General features: G+C 46.8%; 1 protein-coding gene across 1 annotated transcript in view; it reads right to left on the bottom strand.

Annotated features, from left to right (window-relative positions):
* Nucleotides 1–25,852, bottom strand: part of LOC119174040 (intermembrane lipid transfer protein VPS13A) — a 1,344,268-nt gene that overhangs the window by 1,288,574 nt on the left and 29,842 nt on the right. The window contains exons 2-8 of the mRNA XM_075894208.1: nt 18,296–18,432; nt 1,479–1,522; nt 1,374–1,416; nt 1,124–1,312; nt 1,007–1,062; nt 789–947; nt 467–559 (exon numbers count right to left, since the gene is read on the bottom strand). Coding sequence (XP_075750323.1) covers nt 467–559; nt 789–947; nt 1,007–1,062; nt 1,124–1,312; nt 1,374–1,416; nt 1,479–1,522; nt 18,296–18,392 — 681 coding nt within the window. The 5' untranslated portion in view covers nt 18,393–18,432. The remainder of the gene's footprint in view (nt 1–466; nt 560–788; nt 948–1,006; nt 1,063–1,123; nt 1,313–1,373; nt 1,417–1,478; nt 1,523–18,295; nt 18,433–25,852) is intronic.

The raw sequence follows: 25,852 nt of genomic DNA, 5'->3' as shown, positions 1-25,852 counted from the left end.
CACAATGCTGCCATCCGCAAGCCTTTCCAGCCTCCTTACAACAGACCCTACCTGGTTGTTCATCGCGATGACAAAAACATCAGCCTTCGCATGAATAGGAACAACGTCCGCATTTCAACTGACCAGGCGAAGCCAGCTTACATATCTTGCGACGAACGCATCCTCAGGTATTACAGTAGTGAAGTTGCCATTACTCATAATAGCCTCCGTATAACACAAATTGGACTGGAATGGAAGCATCACTGCTGTAGCAGCATCACTTTCTAGAGAAACTGCTTCTTGTGCATACACCACCCTCACATGGCATGACAGTTCAGACAAGGTTCACTACTTAAAAAGATCATTATTATGATTTGTGAATGAAAAGAACAATGAATAAGCTCCTCAAATAAGCTGTCATGCAATGCTAACAGTTTATGAACACTGCCTATTTGATCCCATCTGGTTAAAAGATTTGATTTGCTACCTTCCAGATGGCTGATGGCAGCTGATGTCGGATGAGGCCGTCGCTTGAGTGGCAATAGCTCCAGTAGATAGAGAAGGACTCCAACTTGACTAGCTGGAATAAATGAAACTTGGATCACCACTGACACTACAGTGTGGCTTTATTATAAAGAAATACCATACTTGTTAGAGATATACAACAATATAAGGGATAGAGAGCATCATTTTGAGCTGAATAAAACACATCAATAGTAAAAAATGCCCCCCTTGTTGCCTTGGTTAGGTTATAACCTGCTAAGTGCGGCCCACTTTATAAAAAGCAAGCCACAATGAAGTAAACTTGCCTTGTAGATTGTCTTGAATGAGGAATTCAGTTGAATTGGCTTCCATTTGCTATTGGTGGTGATGGCAGACAGGGACTGGAGCACTATGCCACATGCAAACGGCTGCCTAGCACTGCTCAGTGCGTGTTCGTAACGAATGTGTACATTCTGCACGGAGACCTGCAGGGATCCCAGGTGTGAACAAACAGCACCAGTATTGCAGATAAGAACAAATGTACCTGCACATTATTCATGATGGTCCCAAGAAAGTTTTCCACAAACCCTCGTGGTTTATCTAGGTAAAGAAAGCACAACCTGTGATGCCAAAAAAGACCTGCAGGAGGACCTCCTCCTACCCAGCTCGGCCAGATTGGTCTCCAGAAGCTCCAGTCGGTGAGACTTGAGTGCCCTCGCCAGGAGACGCTCCTTGTCCGCATCGTACGGCTCATCACAAATGGGGGCAGCCAAGATTAACACATCCTCCACATGGACAAGCACAGGCTCTGCATACAGGCTCAGCCAGGGAATGTCCACTGAGAGCTTGCCTGAGGAAGGGGGAGGGGGGGCGCATATTATGACAGACAGTCGTCACAGGGCCCTACTTACCGATGCAACCGGCCTTCACTTCAATGGGCAGCTCCAGTTCATACTGAAATACACAAACAGCACCACCTAGAAACAAGGACAAGGCTGGCTCAGAGAACAACATACCAGTGCCTCGGCCTTTAACTGCAGGTCTGTGAGCTGCACGGTACCTAAAGAAACAGAAGCACGCATCTCACAGATGTACAGCGGACTCAAAAAATTTATATCGAGGTCTTCTACATCATCAGCCTCAATGGAGGGCTATCATATGTCAATATCACATGACTACACAACAAAAGCAGTTCATGAAGCAAAAAATGCACACGAAACCTCTTAGAAAGAGGCAGTATGCCGTATCAGAAAATAAAACACACAAGACCAGACGAATACAAAAGCAAACAGGTAATAAGAGTTCTCGACGCAGCCAGAATTAGAATAAGAAAACAGCATCAGAAAAGTAAATGCCTAGCAAAAACATACAGTACAATACCAGAGAGGATGCCTGTGGCTACAAATTTCAGTAATTATATCTTGAGAACACAGCGAAACCATGAACCAAATATGGGTCATTCCATACCAAATGTACCCAATCAATTTTCAACCATCTCCGATCATGTTGAAAAAAAATCGTGGAGATATATGTGAATGTGACATGTAGTTATTGAGCCATTATATTTCACGAAAAAGTTTGGTGTTGGCTAGAGGGCGCTTCAAACTTAGGGCATATAAGTGAAACTGTGTCACGCTAAGTAATTTGTATAATATCGCTGGTTTGAGTAATTAATACAAAACAACTTTTGCATTATTCTCAAGGCAATACTCTTTCATGACTATTATAGTTTATTCGTTTTTTTTTCATTTTTTTTTATTTTTCACTTTGTCAAAAAATTACAATATGTTGCACATTTAGCATTTTTTTATAAAAAGCACATTTTTTTTGCCAGTAATATATTAACATTTTCTGCTTTATATGTTCCTATATTAAATAATTAAAATAATTTGGGAGCTAACGAAGCAAGAGCAATGCCAAAATATTGTGGTAAATTTGGAAAAACGTCAATTTTACTCATATTGCGACTTGACTTTTGCAATGTAGCGGTCCAAGTAAAAATATGGATTTCTTATTGCTGCCTAAAATAGCTTGTCGGCAAGATAAGCAGAAAGTCTCGAAACCATATATTTTCTTTTAAGGGAGAAAAAAGAATTACAAACTGAACAACCACAAGGTAGTAAGAAGCATGCCTTTCTATCATCTTCACTGTAGAGCACGTCAGCACGAGGTTCCAGCAACAGCTTTTCAGCAGCGAATAATGCATTTCATACATATCCTTGTCACTTCTTTTAGCAATATCGCTTTATATAACAACAAAACAAGGCAGTAGTGCTTTATTTATGGAACAGTATCTTCCTTCTTGTACCACAAAATGACAGGTTATAATTGAACTGCTTGTTTGTCACAAGGGGCAGAATTGTAACGCAGTCCATGGCCTGCAATACAGTGTGGAGACATTGAGGGTGTCTTATAATAATTAATACACACTGTTTTTAAATTAACAACATAATTAAAGTATATTTCACGTAAGCTGTTTTTATGATGTTTTTGGCATAGGCCGATGCGTAATTGCTCAGGGTCGGCTGTTGAGGGGAACGTGACGGCCGACCCTGAGGTGACGGCGAGCGGCTAGACCAGTTTCTTTGGGCAACGACGTCAGCGTAGGACGGTTCAGAGCATGGAGATGAACGGTGAGGTGAAGGTGAAGGGCGAGGTGAAGCGAGACTGTTGCCCAGTGGTCTTGCGCAGGACTGATAGGAAGCGGGTGCCATGGCCTCCAGCTCCTGGCGAACAATCCTTGTGATATTGGCAGGAGGCGCAAGTGAACGGGGAGCTGCAGAATCTTCGCAAGACGAAGTCGCAACGGTGTTTGGTAGTCTCGTGAAGTAGTGGGTTATTCGCCTTCCTTTAGCTTGTTCAAATCGTCGACATTCAGATATGATGGAGTCGACAGTGGTACAGTTCTTACACATAAGTATGTTGAAAGCATCGTCAGCAATGCCTTTCAACACGTTGCTGATCTTGTCCGCCTCGGACATGTTTTTGTCAGTCTTTCGGCACAGTGCCAGTACGTCTTGGATGTACGTGACGTACGACTTCATCGACGATTGAACACATGACGCGAGTTCCTGCCTGGCTGCCATATGATGAGCAACTGACCGACCAAACAAGTCGCGAAGCTTTTGCTTACATATGTCCCAGCTGGTTAATTCTTCTTCATGCGTCTCATACCAGGCGCATGCCGTACCCCTTAGGTAGAATAGAATATTTGCCAGCATAAGCGTCTCGTTCCACCTGTAGTGCTTGCTGACACGCTCAAATAATGCGAGCCATTCTTTGACATCCGTGCTGTCCGTCCCAGAAAACGTGCCAGGGTCAAAAAGATGGGGAGGAAATTACAGGTGACGCAGCCGGCACAGATGGCGAGGCCTGAGTGCCGGTTTCAGGCATCGCAGCTGGACAAAGCTGGCATCCACTGAGGAGTTCCAGAGTCGGGTTGTGTGAAGACCCAGCACCTCCACCAAAAGATGTTACAGGGAAGATTTATTCACCGACAGCAGGTCTTGCTAACGGCTTAAAGAGCGCACAGTCATGCAGGCCAATGGGGGAAGCTCGAGAGACCAACCCACAACAACCACATTGTGGTCTTCCTCCTTTCGGGTGCCATTTCAGCTGTGCCGAAGCGACAGTTCCATACACGTATCAATATATTGTCACGCACCAAGAGCCGTAGAGACAAGACAGGAACAGTGGGGCAGAAAGACACGAGCTTGTATTTCCAGAACGAGGCGCTCACCACACTTCTTCTTCGTTCTCTTTGCCCTTTTTGGCTCGCTAGGGCTTGCCGGCTCACAACTCTAGATGGCATTATTCCCCCTTCCATTAGAGCATCGACTCGATGCTCATACACAAGGGGACGGCAGGGCCGATAAGGAAAAAAAAAGAGAGAGAGAAACGGTACCTATAGAGCACAGGGCATATGCAGGTGCAAAAAAAAATTGTCTGAGGTTGTTCATAAGAGAAAAAACCGTTAACCGAGTTCACGGTTCGTTCGAGACCTAACGGACAATGTCAAAAAAAAAAAAGGCAATGTTTGCTGCCTGGGCAAAATAAGGCGAGTATCACCGCGTAATATAAGGTTTTAGGCGGACGACATGCACAATCTGCACAACATGCACAATTCGTGTTGAGTGGCGTTGGGTCGTTACCGAGTCTCCGTCTGGAATAACTTCGTAATTGACCTCGTTCAACCGCCGTAGTACTTTGTAGGGTCCGAAGTACTTGCTCAGGAGTTTTTCGCTGAGACCTCGCCGTCTAACAGGAGTCCAAACCCACACTTGGTTGCCAGGTTGATAGGAGACTTGTCGATGGTGGATATTGTACCTTCGGGCGTCTTCACATTGCTGCGATCTTATGTGCACGCGAGCTAATTGATGTGCTTCCTCTGCACGCTGAATGTAATCGTCGACATCAGGAGTTAGCAGCTCTTCCTGGTCGAAGTCACAAGGAATCATAGCGTCTAGCATGGTTTGCACGTCTCGACCATAAACAAGGCGGAATGGTGCGAACCTTGTCGTTTCCTGGCTTGGGGTGTTGTACGCAAACGTTACGTATGGCAGGATTTCATTCCATGCTTTATGCTGCACATCCACGTACATAGAAATCATGTCCGCCAGCGTTTTGTTCAGCCTTTCTGTTAAGCCGTTACTCTGGGGGTGGTATGCGGTTATCTTGCGGTGGTTCGTGTAACTGAGCTTGAAGATGTCGTCCAACAGTTTTGCCGTAAACGCTGTCCCTCGGTCAGTGATGATGAATGACGGGGCACCGTGACGAAGCACAATGTGGTGCATGAAAAACTGGGCGACTTCAGATGCTGTACCGCGTGGCAATGGCTTCCTTTCAGCGTAACGCGTCAAGTAACCAGTTGCGACGATAATCCACTTGTTTCCGGAGTGAGACAAAGGAAACGGTCCAAGGAGGTCCATCCCAACCTGGTCAAACGGCGTACGCGGTGGGTCGATGGGTTGTAGGAGGCCTGCAGGCTTTACAGGTGGTGACTTGCGACGCTGACATTCGCGACATCCTTTCATGTAGCGTTTGACACAAGCTGCGAGTTTTGGCCAGAAATATAGCTGTCGTACCCAGTCAAGCGTCCATGAGTATCCCAGATGGCCGGATGTCGGCTCATCGTGGCATGCTAATAGGATGTCATCACGAATGTCCTGAGGAATGACTAGAAAATAAGATCTGGGATAAGATCTGCTGCCAACACTGGTGTTTTTCTTGAATAATATGCCATGTCGTAAGCAAAATGACGGCAACGTACAGGAAAGTGCACAAGGAATAGACGCGGTGCTGCCTTCTAAATGATCGGTGATGGGCCTTAACTAGGGGTCCGCTCGTTGCTTACTGAGGAAGTCCGCCCCATTGAGAGTCCCCAGGAAGGCACTATCGTCTTCTACAGCTGTATGGTCGGATTCCAGAGGTGCTCGTGATAGCGTGCCGGCGTCTTCATGCTTTCTACCCAACTTGTATACGATGGTGACATCGAACTCCTGAAGTCGCAGACTCCACCGTGCTAATCGCCCAGAGGGGTCTCGGAGGTTAACCAACCAACATAAAGCGTGGTGATCAGTCACAACTTTGAATGGGCGCCCATAGAGACAAGGCCTGAACATTGTAATCGCCCATATTACTGCGAGACATTCCTTCTCTGACGTTGAATAGTTGGTTTCGGCACGTGATAGAGTGCAGCTCGCGTAGGCGATCACGCGTTCGATCCAATCTTGTGTTTGCACCAGGATAGCTCCGAGACCAATGTTGCTTGTGTCAGTGTGCATCTCTGTGTCAGCGTCCTCATCGAAATGACCGAGTACAGGAGGGGATTACAATCGATGTTGCAGTTCCCCAAAGGCAGTCGCTTGTTCGTCAGTCCACTGAAATGGGGTGTCGTCACGCGTAAGTCTAATGAGAGGCTCCGCAACCTTAGAGAAGTTTTCAATAAAGCCGCGATAGTAGGCGCAGAGCCCTAGAAATTGCCGAAAACTTTTTTTGTCTGTCAGAGCTGGAAAAGCGGCCACAGCGGCAGTCTTCTCGGGATTGGGCCGAACGCCTGCAGCGCTCACAACGTGACCCAAGAACTTCAGTTCATTGTAGCCGAAATGGCACTTCTCAGGTTTGAGGATAAGGTCAGCGGATCGTATGGCTTCAAAAACACTCCGAAGGCGACCAAGGTGCTCGTCAAACGTTTCTGAAAAGACAAAGACATTATCTAGATAGACGAGGCAACTTTTCGACTTGAGGTCAGCGAGAACGGTATCCACCATTCGTTAGAATGTGGCCGGAGCGGAACAGAGGCCGAACGGGAGCACTCGGAATTCATACAGGCCATCAGGAGTTACAAAAGCCGTTTTTTCGCGGTCACGTTCATCGACTTCAATTTGCCAATAACCACTTTTGAGGTCGATTGAGGAAAAGTACTTTGCTCGCCTCAGCCTGTCAAGAGAATCGTCCACTCGAGGCAACGGGCACACGTCTTTCTTTGTGACGTTATTCAGCTTCCCATAATCGACACAAAAGCGAAGTGTACCATCCTTCTTCTTTACAAGGACCACTGGCGATGACCAAGGACTGCTTGATGGCTGTATTACACCGTCTTGAAGCATTTCCTTCACTTGCTTTTGAATCACGCGTCGCTCGGTTGGTGAAACGCGGTAAGGCTGTTGCCGTATAGGGTGCGCGTCACCGTAGGTGGTAATACGGTGTTTGGTAATCGATGTTTGACGGATTCTCGATGAACGTGCAAAACAGGCGTGGAATTCTATCAACAGGTCATTAAGCCTTCGTTTGTTTTCGTCAGAAAGCATTGGATTTATATCGACGCCCCGGAGAGGTGCTTCGGCATTATCTGTTGCCTCGGAAGCAAAACACTCAGCCAGATTGGTTACTGGGTAGGCATAGGCGATGACAGTACCAGGGAAAAGGTGTCGGCGCTCGTAGCTGAAGTTCGTAACAAGTACCTCGCAGTGGCCAGCCTGTAGGTCTACTAGGCTTCGTGCTACGCAGAGACCTTGGGAAAAGAGTAGGGATCGATTGCTCTCCGCCACCATTTCACTGTGTGCTGATTTGTTACACGCCACTTGAACCATAACACTTGAGCGCGGTGGTATCGTCACAGCATCGTCAATTACCCGCAGACATACTCGATCATGGCTGGGATTATGCTCTGGTGTAGCGCTTTTTGTCGAGAACGTGACGAGGCGTTGTCGAATGTCGATGATAGCACCGTGCTCCCTCAGGAAGTCCATGCCAATGATCAGGTCTCGAGAACACTGACGGAGAACGCTCAAGCTGACAACGAAGGTAGAACCGCGAATTTGTATTCGTGCTGTGCAAACGACGAGTGGCATGACGATGTGCCCGCCAGCAGTACGAATTGGCCTGAGGTTCCAAGGCATCGTCACTTTCTTTAGGAGAGATGCCTGTTTTTCACTTATTATAGAAAAATCTGCACCCGTGTCAACTAAAGCACTGACTTTGCGACCGTCGAGCAGCACTGTAATGTCTAATGAAATCTTTGCGGAACCAGCTGGTGTTGTCGTCGGAGAATCGTCAGTTTGCGGAAGCGTCGGTAGGCCTTGAGCTTGTCCAGTATGAGCGGCCTCGCCCCCGAAGGTCACTGTGGTTAGTTTTCCCGGCATGGACTGGGTGACCGACCCTGCGCCACGCTCGAACAGGTGCGGCGATTAGGAGAAAATCGGCGTGGTGACGGAGAGCGTGACTGGTGCAAGGATGACGAAGTTCCGCGCTGTTGAGCCACATACTCTTCAATTTCAGGGGGCCGCTGACCGAACCTCGGTGGTGGTGAGTTCGTCGAAAATCCGCGTAGTCCAAGTTGTCGGTAAGGACACTGTCGGTACAAGTGCCCAGCTTCACGACAGTGGAAGCAGAGAGAACGTCGATCTGGCGCACGCCAGACCTCTGACTTCGGCGAGATCAGGCGAGGTGCGCTGTAATATGGCGCCGCTTGAACCGTCTGCAGCATGGCTGGGGCCACGGTGGGATGCGGAATTGCAGGTGTAACAGGTTTCCGCAAAGCTTGAGCATACGACATGCGGGGAAAGTCACCAGGTGGTTGATAATCCCGCATGCAAGGCGGTTCTCTTAAGGCATGCTGGACTTCATCTCGGACAACGCTGGACAACAGTGGGCTGCGAGGGCACTGACAGCTTCTGGAGTTCTTCGCGGATGACTGAACGTATGATCTCTCAGAAGAAATCCATTTGGCCACCGAAAGCTCCTAAGTAGTCCGTAGTTGAAGCGTTGACGTGTCGTTCGTATGACGGGGCCCGGTGCCTAAGAGTGCTTTCTAGGGTGACGGCTTCCGTGAGAAATTCTGACACAGCCTTGGGTGGACTGCGTACAAGCCCACCGAAAAGCTGCTCTTTCACACCGCGCATGAGGTACCGTATCTTCTTTTCTTCTGGCATGCCGGGGTCAGTTTGGTGGAAAAGGCGCGTCATTTCTTCGACATACATCGCAACCCCTTCGTTCGGCATTTGTATGCGGGACTGCAGATCGCGCTCAGCTCTCTCCCGACGGTCAGGGCTGGCATATGTCCCAAGAAGTCGGCGTTTGAAGTCTTCCCATGATGTGAGAATACCTGCCCGGTTCTCATACCAGACACGTGCGCCATCCAAAAGACTGAAATAGACGTGCCGCAGTTTGTCTGCGACGTCCCACTGGTTGTGCGCGGCAACAAACTCGTAATGAACAAGCCAATCTTCTGCATTCTCAAGTGCAGTGCCATGAAAGGGATTTGGCGTTCGCGGTGTGAGTAAGGTGCAATGAAGCGGCGTTGTGCCGTTTGTACCGGTTGGGTTGGTGTCGGTAGGGCTGGTCGGAGCTGCCATGTTGTTTGCGAGCAGTCCAAACTCAGGGGATAGCCCTCGGATTCTTCTGCTGGCGCGATGCACAGGTGTGACTACCGGTACGACGCTTGTGTTCCTGCTATGTGGAGGGGTACGGTGCATAGATTACCCAGCACCTCCACCAGTTTGTCACGCACCAAGAGCCGTGGAGACAAGACAGGAACAGCGGGGCAGAAAGACACGAGCGTGTATTTTCAGAACGAGGCGCTAACCACACTTCTTCTTCGTTCTCTTTGCCCTTTTTGGCTTGCTAGGGCTTGCAGGCTCACAACTCTAGGTGGCAATATATATATATATATATATATTAATATATATATTGATAATCAATGAGCTAGCACTGAGAGGGAAAGTAGATGAATTCAGAGTCTCGCTTCAGAACAGGTACTCGGCTCTTAGTGCGGAAACCAACCTTAGCGTAAATACAATGAATCATAATCTGACGAGTATCATAACGGAGTGTGCAGAGGAAGTTCGAGGCAGGGTAGTTAGACAGAACACTGCCAAGCTTTCTGAGGAAACGAGAGATCTCATTAAGAAGCGTCAAATCATGAAAGTCTCAAGTACAACCGACAAAATAGACCTAGCAGAGCTTTCGAAGTTCATTAATAGGCGTAAGGTATGCGATGTAAGAAGGTATAACATGGAGAGAATTGAACACGCTCTGAAAAACGGAGGAAGCGTCAAAGCAGTGAAGAGGAAACTTGGGATAGGCAAAAGTCGGATGTATGCACTAAGGGACAAACAAGGCAAAATAACTACCAATATGGATAGGATAGTTAAAATAGCGGAGGAGTTTTACAGAGATCTGTACAGTAGCCGAGACAACCACGACCTTAATACTATAAGAACTAGCAGTAACTCAGATGACACCCCACCAGTAATGATAGAAGTCAGAAAAGCTTTGGAGAACATGCAAAGAGGCAAAGCTGCTGGTGAGAATCAGGTAACATCAGATCTGCTGAAAGATGGAGGACAGATTGTGTTAGAAAAACTAGCCACCATGTTTACGAGGTGTCTCCTGACGGGAAGAGTACCAGAGTCTTGGAAGAACGCTAATGTCATCTTTATACATAAGAAAGGAGGTGACAAGGACTTGAAGAATTACAGGCCGATCAGCTTGCTCTCTGTAGTATACAAGCTATTTACAAAGGTAATTGCTAACAGAGTAAAGCAAACATTAGAATTCAATCAACCAAAGAAACAAGCAGGATTTCGAACAGGCTACTCAACAATTGACCAGATTCATACTATCAATCAGGTAATAGAGAAATGCTCAGAGTATAACCAACCACTATACATAGCCTTCATAGATTACGAGAAGGCGTTTGATTCACTAGAAACATCAGCAGTCATGCAGACACTGCGGAATCAGGGTGTAGATGAAGTATATATAAACATTCTGGAAGAAATATACAGGGTATCAACTGCTATCATAGTGCTTCATGAAGAAAGCAACAGAATACCAATCAAGAAGGGTGTAAGGCTGCGGGACACAATCTCCCCAATGCTATTTACCGCATGCTTACAGGAGATTTTCAGAAGCCTAGAATGGGAACAGGTAGGGATAAGAGTTAATGGAGAATACCTTAGTAACCTGCGCTTCGCCGATGACATTGCATTGCTGAGTAACTCAGGGGACGAATTGCAACTCATGATTACGGAGTTAGACACGGAGAGCAGAAAGGTGGGTCTTAAAATTAATCTGCAGAAAACGAAAGTAATGTACAACAACCTCGGAAAGGAGCAGCGCTTCGAGATAGGTAATAGTGCACTTTAAGTTGTAAAAGACTATGTCTACTTAGGGCAGGTAATAACCGCGGAGCCAAACCACGAGATTGAAGTAACTAGAAGAATAAGAATGGGGTGAAGCACATTCGGTAAGCACTCTCAAATTATGACAGGTAGATTGCCACTATCCCTCAAAAGGAAGGTATATAATAGCTGTATCTTGCCGGTACGTAGCTACGGAGCAGAAACCTGGAGACTCACAAAGAGGGTTCAGCTTAAATTGAGGACGACGCAGCGAGCAATGGAAAGAAAAATTGTAGGTGTAACCTTAAGAGACAAGAAGAGAGCAGAGTGGATTAGGGAACAAACGGGGGTTAAGGATATCATAGTTGAAATCAAGAAGAGGAAATGGACATGGGACGCGCATGCAGTGCGTAGACAGGATAACCGCTGGTCATTAAGGGTAACTAACTGGATTCCCAGAGAAGGTAAGCGGGTTAGGGGGAGACAGAAGGTTAGGTGGGCAAATGAGATTAAGAAGTTTGCGGGTATAAATTGGCAGCAGCAAGCACAGGATCGGGTTAACTGGCGGAACCTTGGAGAGGCCTTTGTCCTGCAGTGGACGTAGCCAGGCTGATGATATATATATATATATATATATATATATATATATATATATATATATATATATATATATATATATATATATATATATATATATATATATATATATATATATATATATATATATATATGTTTGTATACGTAGTAACAGCATGGCATTACACACAGTCCTAATAGCCTTGGCTCCCTATGTGAGTGGGTCAGCTTGCTGACTTGCTGAGAACATCTTGCAATGTTTGATTGTGTATCGTATAAAAAATATGGGCTTGCTCATATTGTGAGCCCTGTACAAGTGAAGTCTACATGTCGCACACATTAAGATATTTTGGGTAAGCTTGTACAGTCGAACTCATCTATAACAAAATATATGAGTCCCAAGATGTCAGAACTGTTATTGAGACTTACAATGCTACATTTCCTTCTGGATGTATAACCTGATGGCTCATCTAACCTAAAGAGACACTAAAGAGCAAAACAGTTTTTTGTGTATTAGCAAAATACAGTTCCACAATCCCCAAAATACCACTCTACTGCATCAGGACGCTTAATAAGCGAGAAAACACGCAAGAAGTAAATGCTGGTGGGGATGCTACCCGATTCCAGCATCAAACACAGTGACGTCATGTTACATGTGTAGATTAACGAATGGCCAGGGGGTAGTGACTATCATGAACATTAGGCCATCGAACCCCCGTGAAGAACAGGAGAACATGTTGAGCCCTTTTTCCAGAACGAACTGTCGTTTATTGTTTCCAAAACGGCCAGCCCACGCTGTGCCAGGCTTACACAGCTCAACACAACTATCAGCGCCGCGTGGGGGCACTGCATTTGAGCCAACATTGTTACACTCCTCCCCTCTTAGGAGAAAGACTACGGGGAGTACCTATTCACCGGTTTCCTTGTTCTTGTACCACGTCGCAACTTCGGTGTGCTAGGCCTAGGCACGACAGAGTCACTGTTCACATGCACACCACTGTTGAGCGCACTCCCGTCGCTCTCCGTGGCACAGCTACTGGCAGAGAAGCTAGTTCCAGGTAGCTGTTCCTGATGAGGCACTTCTGGAACAGCTGGCGCATGAAAAAGCGGTGGCTCCAACTGTGGTGGAGCTGCAGCGATAGCAGTTTCAGGAGAGGCCAATGTTTCTGCCTGCACAAGGCGCCAGTGCTCGCTGTGTCGGTTTCCCAAGGTGCCATCTTCAAAACGGACACTGGCTGATGACGTCCATGACACTGGCAGGCACCCAGAGTGTACCCCTGCGAAAGTTTCGCGCGTACACATCATCACCTGGCTGCAGTGATGGAGCCTGCCAAGACCCTCTGCCAGCATACAACTTCTGCTTGAGTTGTTTTAGGAATACAGATGCCTGCAGGCTTGGCCTCAGGACATCCAATGGAGTCTTGAACATTCTTCCTGTCAAGAGTTCACACGGTGGCCGACCTGTCACTTCATGTGGTGTGGTCCTATAGTGGAACAGAAACCTGGAGATCTGCATTTGGAAGTTCCCAGAACCAGACTTCTTGAGTTTGTTCTTCACAGTTTGTACAAATTGTTCAGCTGCACCATTTGAGGCAGGGTGATAAGGCGGTACAAGCATGCCGCGTACTCCATTTCGAGTTAACAACTTAAGGTACTGGGCACTGGTGAAGGCAGGACCGTCGGAAACTATGACATCAGGCAGGTCATGCTGGGCGAATGCAATTCTCAATGCAGAAATGGTAGCTTCTGCAGATGTGGAAGACACAGGAAAGATTTCTATCCACTTTGAGAACGCATCCACAATAACCAAGAATGTGTGACCTAGGAATGGTCCCCCAAAATCAATGTGAAGCCTTGACCAGGGTCGCTATGGAAAAGGCCACGGCATCTGCTGAACCGGCTGTGCAGCTCAATGTTCAGTCTGGCACGTAGCGCAGCTCTTCACGCTGTTGGCAATGCCATTGTCAATGCCTGGCCACCAAACATGGCTCCTGGCAATCATCTTGCTCTTCTCGATACCGGGGTGGCTGACATGAAGAACACCAATAACTTGGGCCTGCAATGACTTTGGGATCACTACCCTTGATCCCCAGAGTAGGCAACCCTCATGAAGATCCAGTTCTGAGCTTCTGGTATTGAAAGGGTTCCACTCTGGTCCTACTGGGAGGCTTTCTCCTTTCAGAACAGCAAGAACAACATGGTCCAGAACTGGGTCATTTCGTGTGGCTTGGGTCACAACACCTGGTGAAAGGAATCTCGGATATGCCTCCTCTAGCAAGAAGATTTCAGCAGGTCGTGGTAATTCAGTAGTGTCAGTTGGGAGAGGCAGTCTACTAAGAGCATCAGCGTGGCCGAGCTCTTTGCCAGGCTTGTATACAAGTTCGTATTTGTAAGCAGAAAGCTTCAGAGCCCACCTGACCACTCGAGGCGAAGCTTACACGGGAATGGGCTTGTTGGCACCCAGCAGTCCAAGAAATGGCTTGTGGTCAGTGTGTGCTTCGAATGAGATGCCCCACAAGTGCTGGTGGAACCGATCCACACCAAACACCAAAGCCAGTGCCTCCTTGTGGAATTGACTGTAGTTTTGTTCTGCTTTTGACAAGCTCCTCGAGGCTAAAGCAATGGGATGTTCCCCGCCATCAGCATCTTTGTGCATCAGAACTGCACTTATACCATAAGGCGATGCGTCACAGCTGAGGCAAACAGGCCTGGCAGGGTTGAAATGCACAAGAACTGGAGCTGATGTCACCAAGTGCTTGCAGGCATTGAATGCATCTTGCTGTTCATGTCTCTACTCCCACTTCTTCCCTTCACAAAGAAGCAAGTGCAGTGGACGAAGGAGTGACGAAAGATTGGGTAAGAAGCACCTGTAGAAGTTTACAAGTCCCAAGAAACTCTGAAGTTCCCGGACATCCTGAGGCACAGGAGCATGCAGAATGGCTGCTACCTAGTCAACATTCGGGGAAAGGCCTTCTTTGCTGGTGATGTGCCCGAGATACTCAACTTGTGGTACGAAGAAATGGCATTTTTCAAGTTTCAGTTTAAAGCCAAATTCCTGAAGCTTGCTAAGTACAGCACGAAGGTCGCCAAGGTGCTCAGCATCATTTGCGCCAGTCACAAGAATGTCGTCAAAATAGACTGCTACATGGGGCAGTCCCCTGAACAAGTTCTCCATCTCGCACTGAAATATGACAGGAGCAGATGAGACACCAAAAGGCAACCAGGTGTACTGAAATAACCCCATATGCGTCGAAATAGTGATGTACTCCCTAGAAGCATTGTCAAGGACAACTTGCTGGTACGCATCTCGCAAATCCAATTTTGTGAATTTCTCACCTCCAGCAAGCACAGTCCACAGGTCCTCAATCCTTGGAATGGGGTACTGTCCCACTGTTGCTACTGGGTTTATGGAGACACAAAAGTCTCCACAGATTCTGATGCGTCCATCCCTTTAGGTCACAGGAACAATGGGTGCAGCCCCCTTTGCTGTGTTGACTGGAACAAGGATGGAATCTGTTCTTAGTCTACGGATTTCTTGAGTTACTCCATCTGTCAAGGCGTACGGCAGTGAATGTGGCTTGAAGAACTGAGGTGGGGCATCTGAATGAACATGTAGAGAAGCTTTAGCACCCTTGAATGTAGCTAGGCCTTCTTCAAACACTTCGGCATACGGTAGTCTTGGACTAGGTGTTTGACGTCGGAAAGTGTGTGGATGTTCACTGTAACGTTGGGGACGCCGATGCCCAGCTCACACATCCAGTTGCGTCCAAGAAGAGTGGGCGATCTGTCTCCAATAAGAAAAATAGGTAGGTCGGCCTCCGTGCCATGAAACTTCACACTGACGTCAGCTTTGCCCTGAACCTTTTTTTTAGTTCCCCGGAATAGCTACGTAGAAGCACTTGCGACGGCTGCACAGGAACCGAAGGCAAAAGCTGAAGAAGACGCGACTTGGCCATGAGAGAGACACCTGCCCCCGTGTCCACTTCCATGTGGAGCAGCCTGCCGCAAACGTCAACAGAGACGGCAAAAGGCGGAAGTGGCGTGGCGTAGTCAACCGGCCACATGTCAAAAACTTCGTAAGATGAAGTGGTAGCGGCGTGCTGCTTGCGTACAGTATTAACACGATGGAGGTTACTTGACGGCGGTGAACTGCAAGCCGAGAACGAACGTGCCTTGGTAGGGCTGCTGCTTTGGGCTTGGCTGTTTCTTCGTCTCGAATAGCACACCTTCGCCAAATGACTTTGTTTGTGGCAGTAATTGCAGATTGTCTTCACATGCTTGCATTTTGATACAAGATGTTGGTCCCCGCAGCGGTAGCAGGTTACGCCCCCAGAACCTGACGAGACACGATGAGTTGAGAAAGCGCTGCTAGTGTTCGCTTGCACTGTCTCACCTGCATCCCTTTTTGCTGCTTTCATTGCCAGGGCGGTCTGCACGGTGTCGTCGAAGGTGAGGTCCGGTTTTTCCAGAAGTCTTGTCTGGACATCCACGTTGTTTATGCCACACACGACGCGGTCGCAGAGCATGTTTTCGAGTTCAGCCCCGAAGTTGCAGTGCTCGGACAGGCTTTTTAGTGCTGCGATGAAATTGCTGACGGATTTCCCTTCCGCGCGAACGCGCGAGTTGAAACGAAAACGCTGCATGAAGGCAGAGGGCTTCGGACAGTAATGGCTTCCAAGAACTTGAGGAATCTCGTCCAGCGTCTTGTCACTGGGCTGGGTGGGCTTGACCAAATTGCGGAGCAAAGCAAACATTTTCTGCCCGCAGCAGTTGATGAACACGGCAGTACGCTTGTCTGGGGTGACATCATTCGCCAGGAAAAATGCTTTGAACCGGTCCACGTAACAAGGCCAGTCGTCTCCTCCCCCCTCGAACGGCTCGAGGTTGCCGAAACTTGGCATGGTGAACACATGGCAGAGCGGTGCGGGAATGAAGACTTAAATGAAACTTCCTTTCATCCTCATCGCCAGTTGATACATGTGTAGATTAATGGATGGCCAGGCGGTAGTGACTATCGTGAACAGTAGGCCATCAGGTTCGCGAAGAACAGGAGACCATGTTAAGCCCTTTGCCCAGAACGAACCATCGTTTATTGTTTCCAAAACGGCCCCCCCCCCCTCCGTGCCAGGCTTGCACAGCTCAACACAACTATCAGCGCCGCGTGGGGGCGCTGCATTTGAGCCAGCATTGTTACACGTCATAAATTTTGAAGGTGTCTATTGGCCCTACCTAGCTTCCAATCAATAAAAATGAAATACATAGTAATCTGTGGGCGCCATAAACTTCGCATATGAAGTTTCAGGAAATTTAATCGAGCCAATGCCACGAAAATACCGCAAATACATCTTGAAATTTCTTATGGCAAGCGAAAAAATTTGGGCACAGAATTTCAGAATGAAACTGCAACATTGATATTCTCCGCTAATAATGAACTTATGACAGTGAAACATATAGCATTAGAGTTCTCAGAGTCCAGTTTGTCAATGAATCTAAACCAAGTCATTTTTCCTCTTTAGTGTCCCTTGAGTACATGGTCGTTTGGAATCCATGCAACGTTTCCTTAGTGGCAAAAAACTGTGCATACCGATTGTGTGCTACAAGCATTTGTCTTCAACAGCTGAAGCCATGCGATATAGGTGGGACCGATATGCTATAGCTTTTTGCAGAGGAGATGTGCGCTTTTATTGGGTGCATGGTGCACAACCTGAGCACTCTTCCTAGTGACACTCTCTTACGTTCTCTATAGCAACCACAATCGACTGCAGCAAGGTGAGCAAGGAATGACACAAAACTTTTCTGCGAATGCATCTATTCCCATTCAGCAGCCCACAAACAGTCAAATGCAAACTTCAGTCCGGCCAACAGTGAAGTCGCTGTCCTCATACTGCACACTTGTCTTGACTACAGCACAAACACAAGGACGAAGTTCTTCTTGAAGCAAAACAGAGATTGAAAAAAAAAAAAAAGCCAGAGCACAGGCTCTGCAGACTGCCACACAATACGCCTTTTTACATCCTCAGAATTGCCACAATCTAGAGGCAGCAGCACTTTCAGGCACAAAGAAAATATGACCCACATGCATAATCACTGCTGAAATTCAGTTTAAGATTCAGAAACTTGCAACTCATCCAGAAGTATCTCATGCACAAAAATCAGCCAGTGCCCACACTGTATAAACACATCTGAAACATTGTAGACAGTTGCTGGAAATGTAAGGTCAGTGTGCCTTGTCAAATGGAATAGAAAACCATCCACGTATTTAAGAACATTAAAAATCTGCTCTTTAGTAAAAGCATGGTTTCCCACAAACTTTAACTCTGAAACCACCAACATAAAAGAAGAGCGGGCACTGCAAGAAATAACTTCTGCAAAACCCAACACAGCGATAGTGCAAGACCAACTGCTCCAACCGAATATGTGGCAATGGCTACTTGGTTTAGCTGTGGGGTAAAGGCAGCACACTTTATATACTACTGAGACAGCTCTGGGGCTTCTTCTGGCTTTGTGCAGTTTTTCGCTCAGGTGGCATAGATCAGGACTGGTCAATGCTGTACACTTTAAGGCTGACCAGCACCACGTACCCTCTAACAAGGTGTACACAGGTTAAGAACACATTTTAAAAAGCCACTCACCATTAAATATTCCCAGATTGAGATTCTCACTGTCAAGATCTTTGATGTATTTCCCTAGATACTTGTTTAAAAGGTGTGCAACTACACCTTCAAACATTTTGACATTGACCTCTATCACTGGCCTTGCAAGTTGAGGTCTGAAAAAAAAAAACAGACAGGTTACTGCTGCACAGCGCAACATCGCAGCGTACTGAACATGTCAAAGTAGCTAGTTCCGCTTTGAAAATTTTAAGCATAGCAGCCATCATTGCACTTTATTCAAAAGTCCGTCCTAAACGAAAGTATCTAAAGTCCTTTAGCCGGATTTAACCCCCCCCCCCCCCCCCCCCATTCATGCAAGCCAACCAAAAAATATCCGGAGATTTTTAGAGCACCGTTCCCCCTTCTACTGTCAATTTACTGCAGGCAAAACATGCTAATGATTTCTTTTGCAGATGTATTGATTCCACTATGACAGCCACCTAAACTGCAAATCGACATAACTGTCAGTCTAAGCAAAATGCAAAATACATAAGTCGAGCGAACTCTTACAAATACAACACATACTATGCAGTCGCACTCCAGCTAAAAGTCTATTGAGAACCAAGTCAACAAAAAAATTTGCAAATGCAATGCATTATGAGGGATTCCTTTATGCAGAGCAGTAAGAGAGTAGCTCTTTGTGTTGCATTTTCTGGCCTTGAGCCAGGTGTTACAAGTTGGATGAACATGTTTTTGGAAATAAAGACACCATAAGCATGGTAAAAGCAATGCAAAAAAACTGTACCACATGAAGAATAAGAGCAATATAGGACAAGCACTGCACTAACAACTGTCAGGTTTAATACAGAGCACAGAATAAATACAAACAGTTCTGCAGCAAGTGCACCCTCAATATTTGTCTTTCTTTTGGGGAGGGGGGGGAGGCTGATTTCAGAATCGTGAAGATTGATGGACAGGGTGAAAATGCTAAGACTATCACGACTATGAAAATCAACTATTTTACCCAGTTTCATACGCTAATGTCGACCTGTACCAGGCATGCCGACTACACTAAAGAATAAGTGATGGTTTCTTGCATTCACAATAGAGCAATGAAGTCGGCTAACAAAGCACATGCTTTGATGGAATCATGTGAATATCATACGTAGCATTTATTAGCAAATTCTTCAATGTCAAGCAATGCTTGCATGTAGCTTCCCAAGTCATAAGAGTACACATGAAATGTTTATTAGACTGTCATTAAAGCAGAGCCAGCACTGAAACCACAAAGGACATTCACCCGACATGGTGCAATGTTTATTTTTGGAGTGCATATGATGTGTTTTATACTTGCAGCACTTGGTGTTCAGTACACAGCAGGAATTATTTGAATAAGCCAGTTTCTGGCCAAATATGACCAAATTAGTAAGAGCTTGCACCCATTAAACAATGCATATGCTTGCCAGGATCAAAGCCATCACAAGTGTCAAATTAAGTCAACGAGGAGCAGCTCAGCAATTACACAGCCAAAATTCCTTATAAGCCTGCACAAAGTTAATAAGTAGCGCAAACTTGGAAAATACAGATCAGAGAAGAGAAGTATGAGGGAGCTGGAAAATTGAGCTTAGCTAAACTATTTATTCAAAATAACAAGCAGCCAGATTACAACGCTCTGCGCATGCGTGCATCAAACACTTATCACACTCCCGTGTCAAGAAGTTGCAGCTTATGTTGGTAATGTGAAACAGACGTATCACTAATGCAACCCGTGCCTCTCTTCTTAATATGAAACACCTCGAATAAGTCTAGCGTTGATGCACAGTTGCTTCTGCCTATCATATTAATCTCACGAAGCCGAGGCTCACATCTGCAGGCTATACAATGCGCAGGTAAGTGCGCATTTCCTTTATTCTTTAAAGATAATTCATGCACCTGAACTCGATTGTTGACCGAGTGTCCAGTTTGGCCCACATACAACTCCCCACACGACAACCATACTTCATATAGCCATTGCCCATTTCACATAAGGTCTGGTGCTTCCCCGCGGTGGTCTAGCGGCCCCAAATGCGATTCTTACAGAAATAAACATTTTTATTAATAAAGCATACTTATTGTATCCTTGTAATATATTGCCAAATTCTGCAAATGATCAAGGGAATCAGCAGTTGCTGTTAAGATACCTAGACAAAATCTAGAGGCTTTTTAATGCCTGAATTATGAAACTGCCAAAAAAATCGTTTTCATTTTCTAGCTTTAAATAGTAGCCTTCAAAGGATTCCATAGTTAAATTATCTAAAATGCAACTTTAATGCAGCCTTTTATGTACGTCGCGAATTCTCCAAATGCCACAGACACAAGGACCTTGCTACAAAAAACGTACTTTAGAACTGGGAAAATATTTAAACTCCAACCAATCGTTTGTGAAGAACCGGACAGACATCTGTCGAATGTTTACATTCAAATACTTCAGAACTGCGTATCATGTTGTGTGCCACCTCTTGGGTGCACACACACCAAATAAACAACATTATTGAAGATAGAAGTTGCATCACCCAGGCAAAAAAGAATGAAGTGAAAGCTGTTGCACATGCTTTACACTCTCAGTTATCAGCTACAGAACAATTAGTTTTAGCTCAATATACATTAGATGAGAGAGTGCTAGATTTTTCATGTGAAAGCTACGTTCCCAGAGAGTACTTGACAACCGGCATTAAATGAAGAACGTATATCATGACATGCTTGCTTGAAGTTTTTCAGTATGTCGCACATTCGCGACAGACAGCAGTAAAAGAATAAGAACACAACCTTCACTGACAGCCTCCACGAACAGTGGCAGGCGGCGCTACTTAGCTGAGCCCTGGACGATCAACTCCAGGCAATGAAGTGGGCTGAGGAAGTCACAACGAGGCAAGACTTCAGAGCTGACACCTAGTCCAGTCCACAAACACATCGGATAGAAAAGTTTCTTTCTATCTAAGGGTTGATGAAAACCAGCAGATAATAAAGGCATGGAAGGTATAAGGAATGTTAATCGTACTGTTTTAGGTGTATTAAAGTAACTGTGACATAGATGTGAAGAGAGTAAAGAGATCAAAAAGACAACTTGTTGCCAGCAGAGAGAGAGCCTGCAACCTTTGGATTATGCATTCAATGCAATTACCAATTGAGCTATGGGCACGATCGAACCCCGCCCATCGTAGGTCAGCACTGCTCGTCACACTTTTTTTCTTCACCAGCAGGCCTTCACGTAACGTGCAAGGGCTTATTGGTCTCCTCGTTCAAGAATCATGCGCTACGTAACGCCAGCAGGCAAAAGTGTTTCACACTCATTATCATTCCTACGAGCAGTAATGATAACTTTCATAACTATTTTGTTTGCAAGTACATAACTCTCAATTCCAAGAGAAGACAAACACACGAGGGGGAGACAAAAAGTTAGGTGGCCAGATAAGATTAACAAGTTTGTGGGTAAGAATGTGACAGCACCAAGCACAGGAATCTGCAGTGGGTGTAGTCAGACCGATGATAATGATTAAGTACCCAACAAAGAGGACGACTGCCACCGTAGCAGCTCAATTAGTAAGCATGTAATCCAAATGACTGGTCCCTACTAGCCTCACCCATTTCCTTACATCTATGTCATAATGACTAGAATCTAACATGAGCCATACAACTAACATGACTTCACTGTCAGCTGGTTTTCATTACAGTTGTGTCAAACAAGAGATGAGTCCTCAGAATTTTTTTCTTTCTATCAAAAGGGACATTTTTTTGGAAAGATTTTCATGCACGGTGACACATGACCCAGAAAAGTTCCCTTGTGGTAAAGCAGATCCTGCAACTACTTCTCCAACATAACTTGTGGGGTCTCGGCGAGACGAACGAGCGCCAGTGTGGGGTCTCGGCGAGGCGAACGAGCCCCTCGCCACGCTCTTGGAGTGAACGGACACAGCAGACGCAGTCGGTACAAAGCACACAACATACGTACATTTATTAACTAATTTAGACGATGATATCGTCTGCCGAATGTTACATCAATTTTAATTAACATGCTACCATACAAACAACATAACGCAGTGACACACTAAACACACAATAACATGATAAACACACACTAACACACCCAACACACTAACACATACCTAAGTCGGCGTCGCCAATGCCTGGCTTTCCACGTGGGACCCCGGCGCAAAGCCCGCGGTGCCGAGCACCGGGGACCCACGCTACAGACAACCGTTCGCGGCAGCCGCCACGCGCGGAAGAGGATCGCTCAACTCTTGCCCACCACCGAGGCCTGCTTTCCGCCAGGGGCCACCGCCGGCGCTACCACTCTACCAACAGTGGTACTCAAAGCGAACACAACGCCATCTATCGCCCGGCAGTGGTCACCACCGAAATAAAGCCTTGGGGCGAGACACGTGTGCCACGCGGCGCAGACAACTTTACAGGAGGGGGGTGTCAGCACCCCCACATTCCCCCAACCTTAAATCAAACCATATCCCGAAATCAGAAATTAGCTACACAAGCTTTAACAAAAAAATGATATCGCACGACCATAATGTTCTTGCGCCACGACACCGCCGCTGGTCGACACTGCTGCACTGTCCGGCTAGACTTCATCTCAGTACCGGCCCCGCAACAGCAACGTTGCCGTCGGCGCGACGATCCGTCGCTAGCGCCGACACGTCTTCCAGTTGCGACCAGCACTCGCGAGGGCGCCGGACTGCAGGCAGTTGCGCAGGTCCCAGGCATCTCCATCGCCCGACCTCACGACCGCATTCCTCGCCAGCGACGCTGACGATGTGCAGGACAGCCGGCGTGGGATGACATCCCTCCCGCCGAATACATCAATAACAATAAAAAAAAAAACTTGAAAGAAAACAATCCAGCAGGTCCTCGGGAACGGAGCTTCAAGCTTTTCGTCCACGAGGTACGTTGGTCAGTACTGCTAGCTAATACATCTGTGGCGGCCGAGACGCCCATCAAAATAAAACAAAAATCACTTTTCCTAACTCGTGCTCACAAGAAAAAAAAGTGAGGGAAGCAGAGCGCAACACCTCAACGCCATGATCCACCTAGTTGTGCCACGTGCGACAGGCGGCTGCGCAGAGCCTTAGGCCTAATCAGTCGCTCGGCAACAACCGGTATCCACCCAGCACCCAGCCTAGGCGCAGAAGAGGCAGCCGCGAGGAGACGTCCACTCTGTGAGGTGGCCCTATCGCTCGCCACACACAGCAGCTTACCGAGCGATCGGCGTCCACCGCCCCGGGCAGTGTCACGACGCCTCGGCGTCGAGCCGCAATACCAGACAGCAACGACGCCTGGCTCCCTGAGCCCAAAGATATAGAAGAAGCTATCTACAAAAAATCGGACCACCCACGAGGCTTCCGTACTCACTCGCTTCGGGCCTGGCCTACAAACCACGTGCTCTAGGCCTTGCTCATCCCAGGATGCGGACCGCATGGCTCTCGTCCTAATTCAACAACGTTTTTGAAAACTAACAACAACAAAAAATAACAACACTTACGAGCAAAAAAAAATAAATAGAAAGGCAACCTGCCGACAAATTCAAACACGTTACAAAACCAATCTCCTCGCTTCTCAACAAAGCACACCACCGACGCTAGCAAAGAAGTCCCCCCTAGGCCTACTCTACTCCGGCTCTAACAAAATCCCTGTATTGAACCGCAAAAACTGTCGTCCGATACTCCAAGAGCTCCATGTTGGGCAGCCAGTGTGGGGTTTCGGCGAGACGAACGAGCGCCAGTGTGGGGTCTCGGCGAGGCGAACGAGCCCCTCGCCACGCCACGCCATGCTCTTGGAGTGAACGGACACAGCAGACGCGGTCGGTACAAAGCACACAACATACGTACATTTATTAACTAATTTAGACGACGATATCGTCCGCCGAATGTTACATCAATTTTAATTAACACGCTACCATACAAAAAACATAACGTAGTGACACACTAAACACACAATAATATGATAAACACACACTAACACACCCAACACACTAACACATACCCAAGGCGGCGTCGCCTATGCCTGGCTTTCCACGTGGGGCCCCGGCGCGAAGCCCGCGGTGCCGAGCACCGGGGACCCACGCTACAGACAACCGTTCGCGGCAGCCGCCACGCGCGGAAGAGGCTCGCTCAACTCTTGCCCACCACCAAGGCCTGCTTTCCGCCAGGGGCCACCGCCGGCGCTACCACTCTACCAACAGTGGTACTCAAAGCGAACACAACGCCATCTATCGCCCGGCGGTGGTCACCACCGAAATAAAGCCTTGGGGCAAGACACGTGTGCCACGCGGCACAGACAACTTTACAGAAGGGGGGTGTCAGCATCCCCACAAACTTTATGTAAATGGGGTTGATTACAATAACTCAATTATAATGAGCTTCCAAATTATATATAGGGCTCTGTGTTTTCGGCGTTCATTTTGCTTGAAAATTGGCAGGTGTTCACCGGAGTTTATATTCCTGGCGAAAATTCAGCATTTATCACAGTTTATTTCCGATGAATCCCCCAAATGTCCGCAATTCTGTTTTGAATTATTCTCTAAACCTGAAAATTTTGAATCAATTCATATCTGAATACTAAAATATAAGAACACACGAAGCACATTTTATTTTTCCTCGAATGTTCTAATGGAGAAAAACATATTTGCACAAGGGAAATACCTGAACAAAGAACACTTTTAACTTTATGTATAACAACCTTAGCTTAAAGCTTACTATAAAACACACAAACATACTTTAAGAGATTGTTGTCAGTGATCAAAGCGCACTCCTTTCTATTGATTACTCTCAGCTTTGAAATCGTCCTTTCAAAGTTAGCACTTTCAAACAGGAAGCGCCAGAAGACCCAGCGAGAAAGCAGTGGCCACTCGAAAAGAGTAGAAGAAAGAGACAGATGGGCCCTAAACTACCAATTGTTTATTGATCAATAAACAGTTGGTAGTTTGGCACCCATCTGTCTTTTTTCTCCCTTCTTTCTTTCATGTTCTAAATGCGATGAGGTTTATTGAATCAGGGAAGTTGCAATTAGGTCGCAACGAGGTCGCAACGAAAAAGAGCTGTACAGCAAGGCTGGGAAAGGCGGCACAGGTTCTCGCGCAAACAGAGAGCAGGCTTTTCGTCCTCTTCCGAAGGCGCATACGTGTTGGTGCATATACTCCACTACAATACCCCCGGCGTGAAGCGTAGCCATCTTGGCGACTCATGGAGTAGGTACAATGAGAATGAGAAGGTCGTAGTAGGGCTTGAGACGATTGACGTGTACGGTTTCGCGTCCTCGACAGCGTAAATCTGGTGATTGTGTGAGGGGCTCGACTATGTAATTCACTGACGAGGTCGCATCAATGATACGGTATCAACTATTAGACCGCGCCAGAAGTTTAGAAGAAAGGCCAGGGATGTGTGGGGGCACCCAAAGCCAAACAAGGGAGCCCGAACGAAACGTAGAAGCTGGTTGATGAACGTCATATCAAGTCTTTTGTCGACCTTGAGCTTTACTTGTCAGAGAATGAGCCAACTGACTGCAGTCTTCAGCGTATCTGGTGGCTTCAGAAACTGGAGAGCACTCAGATGC

This window comes from Rhipicephalus microplus, chromosome 5 (genome assembly GCF_043290135.1).
Source record: "Rhipicephalus microplus isolate Deutch F79 chromosome 5, USDA_Rmic, whole genome shotgun sequence".
In the NCBI taxonomy this organism is placed as follows: Eukaryota; Metazoa; Arthropoda; class Arachnida; order Ixodida; family Ixodidae; genus Rhipicephalus; species Rhipicephalus microplus.
The sequence above is the reverse complement of the archived record's forward strand: the minus strand, read 5'-3'. Positions and strand labels throughout refer to the sequence as shown.